We start from the raw sequence: 15,489 nt of genomic DNA, 5'->3' as shown, positions 1-15,489 counted from the left end.
GGGGACACGGCCGGGTCGCGCAGGGAGTGGCACGGGCCAGAGAAGGAGAGGCCAGGCCGGCAGCCGTATACAATTCATCTTTATTTACAATACCCTATAAAAATGTAAATTTAGAAACTTTATTCTCATTAACCAGAACCAAAAACTGGGAGGGACGGGGAAGGGAAAAAAACCAAACAAAAAAAAATTACTGCAAGCAAATGAAATTAAGAAAGAAAGCAAAAAAGAGGGGAAAAAAGCAAAAAAAAAAAAAAAAAAAAAGAAAAAAAAGCAGGAAAAAAAGCAATAAAATAAAATAAAAATAATAAATGAACTCTCCACTTGTTCTGTCAGAGAAAAAGGACAGGGAAAGGGCTGGGAGCAGAAGAAGGGGCTGGTTAATGCCAGGAAGAATTCCGGGGTGTAAAATCCCTAGATGTGCAAATCTCTTGGTTTTTTTTTTTTTCTTTTTAAAAGCAAAAAAAAAAAAAAAAAAAAAAAAAAAAAAAAAAAAAAAAAAAAAAAAAGTAAATTTATCCCCCAACCACCACCACCACCTTCCCGAGGAGCAGCACAGCTGAAGCCACCCGGATCTGATCCGGAGGGGACAGAGACCCGGCTGTGCCCCTCGCCCCGGAGCTGCTGGGCTGATCCCGGGGAGAGGGAAGGAGCCGAATTTTGGGAAGACGAGGCAAGTGTGCGAAACAAGTGTGTGAAGTGTGGGGAAGGGCAGGAAGCAGAGCTCAGTGCTTGTGGAAAGGGCTGGAGAAGGAGCAGGGAACGAGCAGAGAACCCCTGGCCATGGATGTGGAGCGAGGGGCTCCCTGCTCCCCGGGATCCTCAGTAGTGTGTGTGTGTGTGTGTGTGTGTTTGGGGGGGAAGCAGCAGATTCTGGGGTGCAGAGGGAGTCGTGGGGAAATTGGGAGCAGCAGGGAAAGGCAGCACTTTGTGGGAAAGGGGGGAGCAGCCAAACATCCCCCTCTTCCTGCTGATCCAGGGATTGGGGGGGCAGATGCGCCCCATGTGCCAGGCCGGGCGTCGGGGGAGGTGTGGGGTGAACCGTGTGCCCTCCATCCATCCTTCCTTCCTTCCTTCCTTCCTCTGGAACATTCCAGTGGTGGCGAGGAGCCACGGAGATCTACCGGATCCCCTGCACTAAGCTGGAACCAGGGAACATCAGTGCTGAGATCAGAGGGAGGCAGCAATTCCCCTCTCCCCAAGCTGCTTTTCCCCACTCCAATCCTTCTCCAGCTGCACCCCCACCTCTGGTTTCCCCTTTCTCCCAGTCCCCTGGTGGCACAGGGCCACATTCCCATGGGAAAAGAGGGCTGGCACTCACTGCAATTTCGTCTCCAGCAGGTTCAGCTTCTGCTGGTCAACGTAGCGGGAGAAGAGGGAGATCAGGTTGGAGGGGATGGACACAGGCTTTGCCAAGGCTCCCTGAGGGATCCGCAGCAGCTCCCGGGTCGCCATCAGCATCAGCTCCGTCCTGCCAGAAAAACGGGAGGGAGGAGGGAGCACTGAGAGCTGTGGGGGTTCCAGGAGCATGGAGGCTGCCTTTTCCACCCCAAAGGGCTGGGAATGTGGTGACAGTCCAGGCAGGAGCATCCCAGCCCAGGACAGGGAGTTACCATTGGTTGTCCTGCATCAGCTCTGTGTTCGTGTCCGAGCTCTGCAATTCCTCCCCTCGGCTCAGGACCAGGTACAGCAGGGACAGACCAAACTGTGGGAACAGGGAGGGGATCAGTCACCTCCAAGCATTCATTGAGAGAGCTGGAGAATCCCCAACACTTCCCAACCCTCCTGGAATGCTGGCATGAGCAGGAAGATCCCTGGCTGCCTTTGCAGGAGGAGGAAGAAAAGGCCACAGACCACTCCCAGCCCAGGAGGGATTTACTGGAGCAAATTCCTAAATTCCAGGACTGGAGCATGGAGCACAGTGGGACAGACCCAGAAGCTGCTGCCTGGCTGAAGACTGTTAATTAATGTGCCAGACACCCTTGTTAATTAGCGAGGGGAACAGTGCTGAGAGGCTGCTGGAGCAATTCCCAAGGCTGGGAAGGGGTGGGAATGAGGAGCACCTTGTTTTGGAGCACAGCAGTGAGGTGCAGGTTGGTGGGAGCGGCGGCGCTCTGAGGTAGGTTCGTGAGCTGCTGCACAAGGCTGGTGACTGTTCCCAAGGGAAGGTGGTAGAGGACATGGGAAAAGGGCCTCAAGAGGCAGGGAAGCACCTGTGGAGAAAGGAACACAGTTGGGAGCTCCTCACCTTTCCCTGTTGGAAAGGTTGGAATTGCAGCTTCTCCCACACAGCACCTCCAAGCATCTGGCACCTTTCCTGCCTCCCAGGAAAGGCAGGAACTGCCACCCTGAAGACCCTCCCAGCCTCTGGAAGCTCACCTCATCCTGAGCATCCTTCTTGATGAGGAAGGGCAGGTTCCTGGCCGTGGCCATGAGCACATCGGCCGCTTGCTCTGGAGCCAGGAAGGGCAGGATCCGGGCCACCAGGCGCTTTCCTTTCCGGATGCACATGATCTGCATGAAGTGGTCATCGCTCGGCCTGAGCAGGGAGGGAGGAAGGTGTCAACCCTCACCTGGGAGCATCCCAGGGTTATCCCATGGCTGGATCTGCCCCAGCACCACGTGGAAAACACACCTGGTGTGCCTGAAAAAACATCCCTGAGGTGGGAAAAACTACATGGGAAAGACATCCCTAATCCTCAACTCTGCCAGAGGGAGAGGATGGAAGTCGTAACTTTGTAACCACAGTGAAGGTAAAATGGCTAAAAAAAGGTTACTTCAGCCCCCTGCAAGAGCCAAACAGATCCATGGAAAACTCGTTTCAGTGGTCCCAGAGTGTTGGAGCTCCCAAATCCCGCTCACCTGTCCTGCCCAGGTGCCTTCCCCCTCAGATTGTCGTACATGTCACATATCTTCTGCTTCCTCTCTCCCATCAGGGCTGGCCGCTCCCCTTCCAGGCTCAGGAGGTAGCGGCGCTCGTAGTCCTCCACGTCCAGGAGGAGGCTGTACGTCTGCAGGAAGCATGGATCACTCAGAGAACCATGGAATGGAATGGTGGGGCTGGCCCACTTTTTATCCCACCATGGACCTCTGAGGGTCGGGACGATCCCCCTTAAACTCACCTTCTCAATGGTGACGAGAGTCTGTCGCCTCTTATCCCGAACCTGCTTCTCCTTCGTCTCCTGCCGGGGAGGGAAGAGGGAATCAGGGCTGTGGGAAGCAGCCACAGGGCTGTTGGAAGGGAGGAAGGCCAGGAGGAACTCACATCATCCTCGCTGCGGGACGTCACCACGGCGTCAATCATCTTCCGGGGGTTGTTGACACTGGAGACGGTGAGCTTTCCCAGCGAGCCCTCAAACTGCACTGCAGGAAGGAGGGAGCAGGGAAGCCGAGGGATGAGTCCCCTCAATTCCTGGATAAAAGGAGCCCTGGGGCTGCTGGAGGGCTTTACCTGGCTTGTAGGTGTGCTCCAGCTTGGCCACCTGAGGGGTGATGAGTTTAGTGCGCTCCTTCTTGGGACCGTCACCGTGCACTTCCTCGGCTGCTGCCAACTTCTCCAGCTTCTGGAAGTAATTCTGAGGCAGGGAGAGGAAATGTTGAGTGCCTTCTCCCAAAAAGCCATTGGAAATCTTCCTGTCCTCAGCTCCATCATCTTCTCAACATCATCATTTAAGCCACAGCTGAGACCATCCTCCTCTCCCATCCCTCAGGATGACAGAGGTCGAGGCTCTTCCTCAGCCCTCTCTCAGGACAATGACAAATCCATTCTCCGTGTGGGGTTCCCAGTCCTTCCCAGCACATCCCAGTTAGCCTGCCTTGCTCCACTGGCACCATGCCAGGACCTCCCCACCCCATCCACCCCATTTTGTAACAGCAGAGCTTTGCTGACTCACATCCTGCACCAGTTCCTCTTCTCTACTGGGACCAGCTCACCCACAGATCCCAAAAAAAACTCTGCCAGCTCAGGAGAGGAGCCATAGCTCTCCCACCCCATTCAGTCTCCCAATGTCCATCCCAGACATTTCCCTCTCTCCCTGGGGATCCTCAAACAGCCCACCTTGCTCTGTCTGCTCCAAGTCTGGCTTTTCCCAGCACTGTCTGACATTCCTTATTCCCAAACTGGAAAAAAGCAGGAGCAATCCCTCCCTATCCACCTTCTCCACTGCATTGCTTGGATTCCCACAGGGTTCACCACCACCATTCCCAGTCAGACCAAAGTCAGCCTTTCCCTGACAAGGATCTCTCTTGAGTTTTCCATTTAGCATCTCCTTTGTCTCATTCCAGGGGTTTAATCCTGGCTCTGTCACACTTCTGATGGAGAGGAGTTCCTCTCCTGTTATCCCAGACCTATGAAACCAGCGTACCCCAACATCTCCTCACTCCTGGAAATCTCACTCAAAAAGGAGTCAGCTCTTCCCAGGGACGCTGATCCCACCCTGTCCCTTTGCCTTCCTCTTCCAGGCAGGAAGACAACCCACTGCCCTTCTCCCTGGATTGACATCCCCTTCCCACCCAATATCGAATGGCGAGGGGGAAGATGCTGCTCCGAGTACCTGATAATAATAATCATCCAGGTAGGGGTCAGTGCTCTGCAGCTGCATCATCTGGATCTTGGACACCCAGTCCTTTTCCCGCTGCAGCATGAGGTTGGCGTAGGGATCCTTACGGATCTGCTCCTGATGGCTGCTCCGGTGGCCCCCTCGGTCCCCCCCAGAGCCGTTGAGGCTCCGGTGCTGGCTGGCAGGAGAAGAAGGGCACCCGTGAGCACACCGGAGCTACAGGAAGGGACAGAGAGGGGGGACAGGTGACCCCGGAAGCAGGACACGTCCCCGTGCCGCGCGGCCCCGGCCCCGCACTCACTTGCGGTTCTGCTGCTGCCGCTGGTGCAGGAGCCGGCGGTGCTGCGGGTGCAGGTGGGTCGTGTCTGGCCGGAACATCTGGGGCTGCGGCCTGGGGAGGGCAGGAACGATCAGGGAGGGAGGCAGGGAGCGGCTGGGACGCTGGGATAGGGATAGCACCGACCTCAGGTTCTGCAGGTGGGATCCGGGGCCCGGAGGGTGCGGCAGCTGCGAGGGGGGCGGGGCGGGGGGAGCCCCGAAAAAGGCACGGAACCCTCCGGCCGGGGACATCATCTGCCCAACTCTGCCCTGGAGCAGCTTGGGGTTCACCGAGGGCAGCGGGCTCCCTACCAGCCCCGACACACGGGCAAACTGGCTGGGGGACATTCGGCCGGCCTGCGGGGGCAGAGAGGACACCTGGAGTCAGCCAGGCGGGTAAAGGATCTGGGATGGCCAGTAAGAGCCATGGAGTGCCAGGTCCTGGAGCCACGCAGAGAGAAAGGTGGGATAAAGCACAGGAAGGAGCTTTACCTGGGCTCCTCCAAGCAGCTGGGCTCTCTGCAGGTGTGTGAGGACGGGAGAGACGCTGTGGGGGAACGGGTGGCCCAGGAGGGAGGAATTCTGGGGAAAGAGTTGGGAAAAGGGACCCCAGTCACAGACCATGACTGGCAGATGGGACAAACCCCAGGATGGCCAAGCTCCATGGGGTGGGGACCAGCCACAGGACCACAGGGAGGTTTTGGGAGGACTGGTCATCAATCCCCAAAAAGATGGAGGAGGGAAAGCTGGATACCGGAACATTGCAGAGCTGGTTGGGGGACATCCTCTCTCCATAGGGAGCGGGATAACGCTGCTGCATGGTAGCTCGGATGTGGACAGGCTTGGGACACAGGATCTGGAGGGAGACAAGTGGCACAGTCACTCCCCCTGGGAAGCAGCTTGCACCCTTGGGAGCAGTGGGAAGCTGGGAAGCGAGGAGATACCTGCTGGTTGAAGTTTGGGATGGCAGCCTGTTTGGGGGGGGTGCCAATGGGAATGGCCCGGACCGGGGGGCTCCCGATGATGGGGGAGGAGGAGCGCCGGGGCAGCGCCCGCTCCGAGGGATCCCGCTCCTCATCCCGAGCCTGCGGAGGCCTCTGGGGCAGGGCATAATCCAGCACGGACACCGACGGCATCTCCTGCAGGAGAACGGGAGCGACACCCCCCTGGAGCCACAGGCTGGGACATGGACGAGGGTCGGTGTCCCCCCTTCCTCCTGCCAGCTCTCCACCTCCCACTGAGCTTCCCTGGGATCTCCACGTGAGGCTGGGCATTCCCAGAGCACCCAGACTGCTGAGAGCGTCCCGTTTGGGATAACAGGGCGTGGGGCAGGAATTCTGGGTCACCTCCCAGCCCGGCAGAGCCAGCAGAGGGTTGCACACGCAGCACTTCAAAGCCTGACTCTTAATAAAACCACAACAACACAAAAATCCTCTGCCTCCAGGCATCAACATTCCCAAATCCGGCTAGGAGCCCTGAAATCCCTCAGACATCACCAGGCATCCCAGAACAGCAGAACTCCATCATCCCACCCCTCCAGGGTCTGAGCGGTGACAGCTATGAGGGTCCCCCACAAGTCACAGACACACAGGAGGGAAGCAGGACACTCCACTATCCCAGGACCAGTCTATCCCACCCAGCAGGCTCCCACAGGCATTTGGGATCAGCAGGGAAAGCCCCCTGCCCCTCAGCCCCCTACCTGAGCGAGGAGCGGCCCCCGGATGCGCCGCAGCATGGCTGAGCTGTCCCAGATGCTGGAATTCAGCCCTCCAGGCTGCTGCAGAGCACAGGGAGAGTCAGGACAGTGCCATGGGATCCATCCCCACATCCCCCTGGATCCCCCAGCCCGCTCCCACCTGCGGGGGATCCCTGGTGTGCACGGCCTGCATGATGGCCGGGTCCTCCAGCTCGCTGTCGATGACGAGGCGCGTCAGCCGCTCGGCCAGCGCGTCCTCGGGATCGCCCAGGACGTCCCCGTCATTCCCAACGGGACCATCCGGCTCCCGGCTCGAGCTGGCCTTGTCCTCGAGCTCCGCCAGCCGCTCGTGGGCCTCCTGCCAGTCATCATCTGCGAGGGGGCACAGGGTGAGGGGCGTGGGCCGGGGGCACCTGTGGGTCAGGGAGCTCTGGGGGTGACACGCAGGGTCTCACCGACGGCACCGGCCCCGAAGGTGTCATCGTTGAACTGGTCGATGTCTTCATCCTCCTCCCCCAGGGCCTGGAAGGCATCTTCATCCTCGTCCAGCGGGCAGTCCTCCAGGGACTGGGACAGCCAGGAACGGGGTCAGCCCCACTGGACCTCCCTGACGATCTCCCAGCCCATTATACCTATACAATACAACCCCCCACCAGCGATATCCCCCCCAGCTCCATTATCCACCCCTGGGAATCCCCCCAACCCATTATTCCTATGCAGTGACTCCCCCAAGCCATTACATCTCCCCAATGACCCTCCACACCTAGAGAGTGACCCCTCCCGTTATAGGCTCCCCCAGTCCGTTCCAGGTCCCCAGTATCCCCCAGATTCCTTCTGCCACCCTGGAGCCCCCTCCCAGCCCCTCAGACCCCCTCTGCAGCCGCCGTCCCCAACTCATTTTACTTCCCCCGCCCCAGCCCGTTATACCCCCCCCACCCCGTTACACCGCCCCGGTGCCGTCCCAGCAGGGTTCTACCGCAGGCCCCGCGGGGCCCCGCCCGCCCCGGCCCCCCCCCAGCCCCTCCCCGCTCACCGGGTACCGGAACATGGCGGCGCCGGCGCCCCCCGCCCGCAGGCTCCGCGCCGCCCGACCAGGCCCCGGGCCCCGCCGCGCATGCGCCGCCGCGGGCGCAGCCGCATGACGTTATCGCCGCCACCGCCCCGCGTCCCACCCGCCCGGTGCGCGTGGGGCGGGGCCAAGTCGGACCACGCTCACTATAGACCACGCCCCCTTCGCCTGTGTGTTTTAAAGGGGCAGTGTCCCTTTTTCTCCCGCGCACAACGGTGACACTCGTATGACCCCGCCCGCAGCCGTGACCCCCAGTGTCGCCCCCAGAGCCAGTGTCATCCCATCCACAGCCGCAGCAGTGCCCGCCCAGCCCTGTCCTCAGCCGTGTCCCATCCACAGCCATGTCCCCCACCCGTGTCCCCTGTCCCCAGCCGTGCCTCCCCAGGCCGGGACCCCTTTCCCCAGTCACGACGCTCAGTTGTGTCCCCTAACTGCAGCCGTGTCCTCAAGCTGTCCCCCGTGCCTGCTCATGCCCAGCCGTGTCCCCCAGCCGCGTCCCGAATCCACAGCTGTGTCCCCAGATGTGACTCCTATCCACAGCCTCGTTCCCCCGAGCCGTGTTCCCCGAACCCAGCCATGTCCCCAGCTGTGACCCACACCCACTGCCGTGTCTCCAGCTGTGACCCACACCCGTGTCCCCAGCCGTGCTCCCTGTCCCCAGCCGTGCTCCCGCTGCAGCCACACGTGGCAGGGGGTGACACGTCCTCACCGTGTGACCCCCGAGGGGGACTAGCTTCCTCATGGCCTCCAAACCCACACCCTAGCCCACCTCTGTCACCTCCCGGGGGGCCCGGGGGCCACCCCCAGCCGCCGCCTGCGGCGGGTCCGGTGTCCCCGCGTGTCCCAGGTGAAGGGGCGGCTCCAGCTCGTCCCTCCCCTCGGCGCCTTCCCTGTGCCCGTCACTGGGGATTAGCGCAGGGACAGCCCCGGGCTTGGCGACAGGCACAGGGGACAGGGCCACCCGCCACCTCGCCTGGATGTAGGAGGCCTGGCCGAGCGGCGAGGACCGAGGGTGACATCGCCCATCCCTGCGCTGGGCGAGGACGGGGAACCCCCCGCGCCCCCCCAGCCTCCGGGGGCACCATGAAGGACCGGCTGGAGCAGCTCAAGGCGGTGAGGGACCCCCGGCGTGGGCAGGGGACAGGGGTCACCCCCAGGGGAACCCCTCAGGAAAAGGGTGACACTGGGATGGGGGTCCCCGAGACCCCACCCCATGGTGGGCAGGGGCATCACGGGGAGAGGGGACCCCAAAGTCTGTGTGGATGGGGACGTCACGGGGTGGATGTCACCAAAACGCCACCCCACGGTGCTGGGGGTGTCACGGGGATGGGGGGAGCTCAGGCCCCATCCCATGGTGGGCTGGGGTCTCAGGGACACCCCAATCCATGGTGGGTGGGGACACCACGGGCGGGAGGGCACCGAGACCCCACCCTGCTGTGCGTGGGGTGTCATGGGGGTGACCCCACGGCAGGTGGGGCACCCTGAGTCTGCCTCCAACCGGGGGGTCAACTGGGAGGGCCTGGGGGGTCATCCCTGTGAGGTTTGGGGGCACGGTGGGTGTTTTGGGGTGACGTGACCTCCCCAGCCGAGTCCTGTCTCCCCACACCATGGGGTGCACCCCCTGGCCTGTGTGGGGTGTCCATCCCGCAGGGATGGCGGTGGATTTGGGGTGCCCACACCCCACTCTGCACTCCACACTTCCCCACTCTGCACCCCACACGTTCCCGTGTTCCCGCCACCAGCGCCGCTTCCTTCTCCCTTTTCCGCTCTGCCTGGGGCCCCACTTCCCCCCAGGCACTCCTGGGGGGCTCCCCCTGCTCCCCTCGGTCCGTGGGGGTCCCAGCAGGCCCCCAGCTCCCGGCCGGGACCCTAGGCATGGCAGGGAGGCTTGGCAGGGATTTAGCGGGATTATGGAGCCATCAGATAAAGCCCTCGGGGGGGAGCGAAGGGATTAATTTTATTTTTACTCCAGCAGCAGGAGGAGGGGGGTGGGGGGTCCCAGCCTGGGGTCTGTCCCCATCTCCAGGACACCCCAACAGCACCCCTGGGGTACTGGTGGAGCTGAGGGGGTGAAGGGAGGCAGAAGGGCTGAGGTTGAGATTTGGGAAGGGCTGGATTTGGGAGCACATGGAGGGGGTACTGGGCATGACACCAGGGTGAGGGGCAGCAGCCACCTTCGTGCCCCCCAGGGCTACCCCAGACCTGCTGTGGGGCCATGGTTTGGGACATAAACCCTGTCCTGTTCCCATCCCATCGCTGTCCCCGTTCCCTCCCTCTGGCCGAGCCCAGCAATCCCTTAATTCCCAGCCACGTGTGGCCAGATGTGAGCTGGGCTCGGCCCCCCCTGCTCTCCCCCGCTGCAGATGTCCCCCCTGTGCCACCACATCCCCATGGCTGCTCCCCCTGTGCCCCTGTGACCCCCGGGGGGGGGGTCTAGGGGCGCTGGCAGGGTACAGGGTCCCCCCTGAGCACTGTATCCCAACAGAAGCAGGATGCAGACGATGAGGAGGAGCTGGAGATCGCCGTGGACAACACGGCCTTCATGGATGAGTTCTTCTCGGAGGTGAGGGAGGGCTGGGAGTGGGACTGGGGGGTGTAGGGCTGCCTCCTAACCCCCGCAAAATCCTCCCGGGCCTGCCCAGATTGAGGAGACCCGGCAGAACATCGACAAGATCTCAGAGAACGTGGAGGAAGCCAAGAAGCTCTACAGCATCATCCTCTCAGCCCCCATCCCAGAGCAGAGTGAGTGCTGTCACAGTGTCCCCACAGCCTCCCCTGGTCACAGGGACCCTCCCTGGGGACATTCCCACGGTGGCTCACACCTGTGATCCCACAGAGACCAAAGATGACCTGGAGCAGCTGACAACAGATATCAAGAAAATGGCCAACAGTGTCCGTAACAAGCTGAAGAGTGAGTGGCCCTGTCCCCACCGCCGTGTCATGGGTGTCCCTGTCCCCCTGGCACTCTGGGACCATGGGGGCTGGCAGTGGGAAAGGTTCCTGGCGGGTTGAGGTCTGTCTCTCTCTAGGCATGGAGAGGAACATTGAGCAGGACGAGGCACGATCCTCCGCCGACCTCCGGATACGCAAGTCCCAGGTGAGCTCAGGCCAGTGTCCCCAGGTCCCACCCTGCCCCCCACGAGCTGGGGATGTGGCATATCCAGGGGTCCCCAACAGCACTCTGTGATCCCAGGCTTAGTGTCCCTCTGCCCTGTCCCCAACCCTCTGTCCTGTCGCCCTGTGCTGGGACATGCCACATCCCAGGTCCTCTGGGTCTTGTGCCACTGTCCCCACTCCCATCATGTTGTCCTGTCCATCCTGGGACCAGGAACACGCCATGCCCAGAGTGTCACTGATGTGATTTCCCATCCCTACCCCCAGCCCCTCATCTTGTCCCCTGGGCAGTGTCACATCTCTGTCATCACTCCTGTCCCCTGTGAGAGTGGCCCATGGGGATATGCCATGCCTGGGATGTTCCATGTCCCTGTCCCCAGGACCAGGTCCAGTCCCCCAGGGTCCCACCATGCCCTGGGTGTCCCTGTCCCCATCCTCATGCCCCTGTCCCTGTCCCCAGCACTCGGTCCTGTCCCGCAAGTTCGTGGATGTCATGACCAAGTACAACGAGGCGCAGGTGGATTTCCGGGAGCGGAGCAAGGGCCGGATCCAGCGCCAGCTGGAAATCAGTGCGTGACCCAGAGCCCCGGGATCAAACCCCACCTCCTCCATGAAGTGGGAGGAGCCAACTCACACAGGCCACTCACATTTGACCAAGTTTAGTCAAGTGGGAGGAGCCAGACCATACAGACCCCGCCCCTTATCCCGACTGGGCGGGGCTTGTTCCCACCTCTCCCCACGTGCCCACAGCCGGCAAGAACACGACGGATGAGGAGCTGGAGGAGATGCTGGAGAGTGGCAACCCCTCCATCTTCACCTCGGGGGTGAGCCCTGACGTGGGGGACACGGGGGAACACGGGGGTGTGTCCCAGGGCCAGGCCTCCCTGCTGACGTGTCCCTGTCCCTGTCCCCATAGATCATGGACTCGCAGATCTCGAAACAGGCGCTGAGCGAGATCGAGGGGCGGCACAAGGACATCGTGCGCCTGGAGAGCAGCATCAAGGAGCTCCACGACATGTTCGTGGACATTGCCATGCTGGTGGAGAACCAGGTATGGGGACATGCAGGATCCTGGCCATGGGGACACAGGGACACGCAGGGACCCGGCTGTGGGGACATGGGGACAAGCGGAGACCTGGGCATGGGGTCACAGGGACAGGCAGGGACCTGGCCATGGGGATACGGGGACACGCAGGGACCTGGCCGTGGGGTCACAGGGACAGGCAGGGACCTGGCCATGGGGTCATAGGGATGAGCAGGGGCCTGTGGGCAGTGTGAACAGGGGCCTGAGCATAGGGACAAGGAGGAACCTGGGTATGGGGTCACAGGGATGACCCCATTGTGTATGGGGACATGGATGTGAGCCATGAGGGATTTGGGCACAAGGTCACAGGGACGAGCAGGGACCTGTGCACAGGGTAACCAGGGACAAGCAGGGACCTGAGTGTGGGGTCACAGGGACCTGCATGGGACCATGGAGTGGCCCAGGGACCTGCACAGGGGGGTCCAGGCATGGAGCAATATGGGCTGGGGTGTGACCACTGCACGTGTTCCCATGGAGCCACCCACCACCCCGTGGTGGCCTGGAGGGGACACAGGCGTGTCCCCCCCTCTGTGGTGGTGCTGTCCCCTCTCTCAGCCCCTCTCTGTCCCCCATGCCATGCGAGGAGCCGCTGTGTGCCCCAGGGATGGGTGAGTACCTGTGTGTGTGGGCCTGCCACGTGCTGTGGGGCTGTGTCACCATGTCTTCACCGTGTCACCTGTCCCTTCTCCCCCAGGGTGGGCTGCTGGATAATGCAGAGCCAAACACTTGGAGCAGAGCACAGAGACGATCCGGTGCCAGGTGGGTGGGTGCCAGCACCCCGGGGTGCTCTCAGTGTCCCCCCCTCTCTCTGTGTCCCCCGGGTGCTCCGTAGGGAGCCATGATCGACCGCATAGAGAACAACATGGACCAGTCCGTGGGATTCGTGGAACGGGCCGTGGCTGACACCAAAAAGGCTGTGAAGTACCAAAGTGAGGCCAGGAGGGTGAGACAGACCGACAGCCCCTTGTCCCCTGCATAGCCCCCAATGTGCCCTCTGCACCCCCCAATGTCCCCACTGCACCCCCCAGCATTCCAGAGGTACTCCCAGTGTTGTCCCCTCTGACCCTCATTGTGCCTTCACATCCCAGTGTTCCCAGCACCTCCCCATATCCTCCAGCAGCCCTGAGATCCCTTTATTTCCCTCAGTCACCTCCTGTCCCCCTCAGCCACCCCTCCTATCCCCCAGCTGACCCCAACAACTCCCACCTGCCCCCAGTGACTCCATGGGAGGTTGGCAGCTCTGTCCCTCTCTGTCCCACTGCCCCCCCCGAGCCCCCTCCCACCCTCAGGTGTGATGAACTGGTGAGGACTCAGCCCCTCCTGCCCCATCTCCAGGGCTCTGCAGCACCTCGGTGCCCCCGTATCCCCCCACACGGGACAGGTGTCACCACCCCCAACTCGCCCCTGTTCCCCCAGAAGCTGCTGACTTTGGTGGCAGTGGCCGTGCTCTTGCTGGGGACAATTGCCCTCATCATTGGACTCTCGGTGGGGCTGAACACGAAATAGCCCCTGGGGCGGGGGTCTGTAAGTGTTGGGGGGCAGGGGACCCCCACTGCAGGGACACAGAGCCCTGGGGGATCCCAATGCCATCTCCTGCTTTGGGGGCTCCAGTGCTTTGGGATTTGCAGCTGGGGGTGCTGCCTTCTGGCTTTGGCGATCTCGGGTCTGCAGTGCTGGGGGTGTTCTGTGAGGGTCTGCAGTGTCTGGGGTCTCTGGTGCTCTGGGCTCTGTGTTTTTGGGGTCTGCAGTGCTCAGGCATTTGTGATGCTCAGGAGTCTCTGGTGCTCAGGGCTCTGTGCTGTTTGGGATCTGCATTTTTGGGGGTCTGCAGTGCTTGAGGGTCTGTGTTCTTTCGGGGTCCGTGTTACTCCAGGCTCTGGATTTTGTCTCTTCCCTGCATCCATCTCTGCCATCCCCGCTCCCCCCTTCCTGCTGCAGTCCCCGTCCCCTTTCCTCCAGCTCCCCTTTCCCTCCTCCAGACGCTCCCGAACATCCCAGCGATGTCACCTCCCGGCGGGATCCTCCCCGGCTCTGATCCTGGACCCCTCCTCTCCCTGCTCCTCCCGGACCTGCTGCTCCCAGCCCTCCGTGTCCCGGTTCCCGCCGCCGGCTCCAACACCGCCGCCTTTCCCGCCCGTCCTGCCAATCCCTGGGATCTGCCCCTCATGTCCCCACGGAAGGGGACAGGATTCCGTCCGTGGGGACGCTGCGAGGGGTGACAAGGACACAAATCCAAGGGCCGGACGCTCACCCGCGCGCGCATCCCGGTGGAACGAGGGCGGGAATAGGGACAGGACACGGGGTTTGGTGGCACCAGCGTGGTTTGTTGTCCCCGCCCCCTCTTGGCTTTGATGCCCGGGCGGGAGGATGTGTTGATCATGGATATTTAACTCCCGCTGTAATAAAATCCCGCCGATCCCGCCCTGCGCCTCCTCTCCGTGTTGGCTCCGGGAGTGCCCAAAGCCGCCGGCACGGCTCCGGCTCGGCTCCCGGTGCCCGGGGATCTGGAGGCTGCACCGGCCCCGTTTCCCGGTGCTGTAGGACACGAGGAGGAAGCGCGGGGCTGGGGACACCCCCAGCTCCCGGGCCCTGTCCACACTGTCCCCACCCACCAAGTTTTTGGGTAAGTCACGGTGTTTGGTCACCCGTCCCAGGGCACGCTGGCACTGCCACACAGAACCAGCTCACACCTGCCCTGCCACCTTCCCTGCACCCTCCCCAGCCCCTGTCCTTGTCCCTTGCCCTATCTCTATCCTTTCTCCCCACTACCCAGCCCATATCCTTGTTGTCCCCCTCCCCATTCCTTGCTCCCCTCCCCAGCCCCATCCTTATACCCTGTCCTCCTGCGCAGCCCATTCCCTGTCCCTGTCCCCTCCCCAGCTGTGTCCCTGCCTCACATTCCCTGTCTCCCCGAGCAGAAGAAGATCATGATCATGTTGTGCTGCATCATCCTTGCCATCATCCTGGCATCCAGCATCGGGAGCATCTTCGCCTGAACCCCCCACCCGCTGCCCTCCAGGTGACAGGGACAGGGCTGGGGGTGGCACAGGGGGTCCCTGGCGCCCCCCAGTCCCAGGGAGTGGGTTCAGGCCTCGCCAGGGTCGGATTCACCCCGAGTGCCACGCTGGGGAGGGATGGGGATGGCACTGGGAGTCATGTCCCCTTCCTGAGTGTCACGTCACCCTCCTCCCTGTCACAGGTGGCCTTTCCCCCTCCTGCCCCCCTGCCCAGATGATCCACGGGAGAGACCCTGGCCCAGCCCCGATCCCTGAGGACATCCCACGTGTCCCTGGAGGAGTGGAGCCCACCCACTGCGCTCCCTGCTGCCCTCCCAGCACCCTCCTCCTCCTCTCGGGTGACAGTCGGTGGCCGCTGTGACAAGCAGCCCCTCCTCGGTGGCACAGAGTGGCCAGAGGGGCCATGTCCCTCCCGGGGGGGGATACAGGGCTCTGCCTTGCCGGGGCGGCCGGAGGAGCCTCTCCCTGTGCTTGGAGCTCCTTGGATGTGCAGCCACCCATGCTGGAGCCTTCCTCCTCAATAAAGAGCTCACCCACACTCTGCCTCCCACTCTGACCTGATCCATGGATCCCTCGGGATGCCCCCAGCCCTAAAATCCGCTTCAGAATAGTGAGCCCCATGCTTCAAATCCCGA

General features: G+C 61.9%; 2 protein-coding genes across 5 annotated transcripts; one reads left to right on the top strand and one right to left on the bottom strand.

The window, feature by feature from the left end:
- Window positions 1-58: 58 nt before the first annotated feature.
- Window positions 59-7,719, bottom strand: PATL1 (PAT1 homolog 1, processing body mRNA decay factor). 3 transcript variants are annotated; one of them, XM_071428232.1, is made up of 19 exons: window positions 7,604-7,718; window positions 7,026-7,137; window positions 6,731-6,942; window positions 6,574-6,651; window positions 5,819-6,013; window positions 5,629-5,730; window positions 5,367-5,456; window positions 5,020-5,231; window positions 4,858-4,947; window positions 4,551-4,734; window positions 3,449-3,572; window positions 3,263-3,360; window positions 3,120-3,179; window positions 2,860-3,008; window positions 2,377-2,536; window positions 2,061-2,210; window positions 1,611-1,702; window positions 1,319-1,468; window positions 59-1,139 (listed from the first exon to the last, which is right to left on the bottom strand). In XM_071428232.1, the coding sequence occupies exons 1-19, from the start codon at window positions 7,616-7,618 to the stop codon at window positions 1,118-1,120; spliced, it is 2,295 nt and encodes a 764-aa protein (XP_071284333.1). In that variant the 5' UTR covers window positions 7,619-7,718; the 3' UTR covers window positions 59-1,117. The 3 variants fall into 3 exon arrangements, with proteins under 3 accessions (XP_071284333.1, XP_071284334.1, XP_071284335.1); XM_071428233.1 differs by having other exon boundaries at window positions 6,574-6,648; XM_071428234.1 differs by lacking the exon at window positions 59-1,139 and having other exon boundaries at window positions 1,315-1,468; window positions 7,604-7,719.
- On the top strand, window positions 7,704-15,218 carry LOC139590536 (syntaxin-3-like). Of its 2 annotated transcripts, XM_071428235.1 has the most exons (11): window positions 7,839-8,752; window positions 10,125-10,202; window positions 10,282-10,381; window positions 10,476-10,550; window positions 10,669-10,736; window positions 11,214-11,322; window positions 11,504-11,577; window positions 11,670-11,804; window positions 12,670-12,780; window positions 14,756-14,856; window positions 15,037-15,218. In XM_071428235.1, the coding sequence occupies exons 1-10, from the start codon at window positions 8,216-8,218 to the stop codon at window positions 14,831-14,833; spliced, it is 1,365 nt and encodes a 454-aa protein (XP_071284336.1). In that variant the 5' UTR covers window positions 7,839-8,215; the 3' UTR covers window positions 14,834-14,856; window positions 15,037-15,218. The 2 variants fall into 2 exon arrangements, with proteins under 2 accessions (XP_071284337.1, XP_071284336.1); XM_071428236.1 differs by lacking the exons at window positions 14,756-14,856; window positions 15,037-15,218 and adding an exon at window positions 13,254-13,406 and having other exon boundaries at window positions 7,704-8,752.
- Window positions 15,219-15,489: the final 271 nt, after the last annotated feature.

Source organism: Agelaius tricolor, unplaced genomic scaffold (genome assembly GCF_023055355.1).
Source record: "Agelaius tricolor isolate 1412-34295 unplaced genomic scaffold, bAgeTri1.0.p SCAF_5, whole genome shotgun sequence".
NCBI lineage: Eukaryota > Metazoa > Chordata > Aves > Passeriformes > Icteridae > Agelaius > Agelaius tricolor.
Note: the sequence above shows the minus strand (reverse complement) of the source record. Positions and strands in the feature narration are given on the sequence as shown.

What these genes read in the sequence shown, in the direction of transcription:
- PATL1 (XM_071428232.1), bottom strand. An exon ending in CGTCCCGCAGCGAGGATGAT is followed by an intron (nt 3,180 to 3,262) that starts GTGAGTTCCTCC and finishes CCTCCCCGGCAG; the next exon opens with GAGACGAAGGAGAAGCAGGT. An exon ending in AGAAGGATGCTCAGGATGAG is followed by an intron (nt 2,211 to 2,376) that starts GTGAGCTTCCAG and finishes CTTTCTCCACAG; the next exon opens with GTGCTTCCCTGCCTCTTGAG.
- LOC139590536 (XM_071428236.1), top strand. Translation starts at nt 8,216, where the DNA reads ATGTCCCCAGCTGTGACCCACACCCACTGCCGTGTCTCCAGCTGTGAC. An exon ending in TGGATGAGTTCTTCTCGGAG is followed by an intron (nt 10,203 to 10,281) that starts GTGAGGGAGGGC and finishes GGGCCTGCCCAG; the next exon opens with ATTGAGGAGACCCGGCAGAA. An exon ending in CCAGCGCCAGCTGGAAATCA is followed by an intron (nt 11,323 to 11,503) that starts GTGCGTGACCCA and finishes ACGTGCCCACAG; the next exon opens with CCGGCAAGAACACGACGGAT.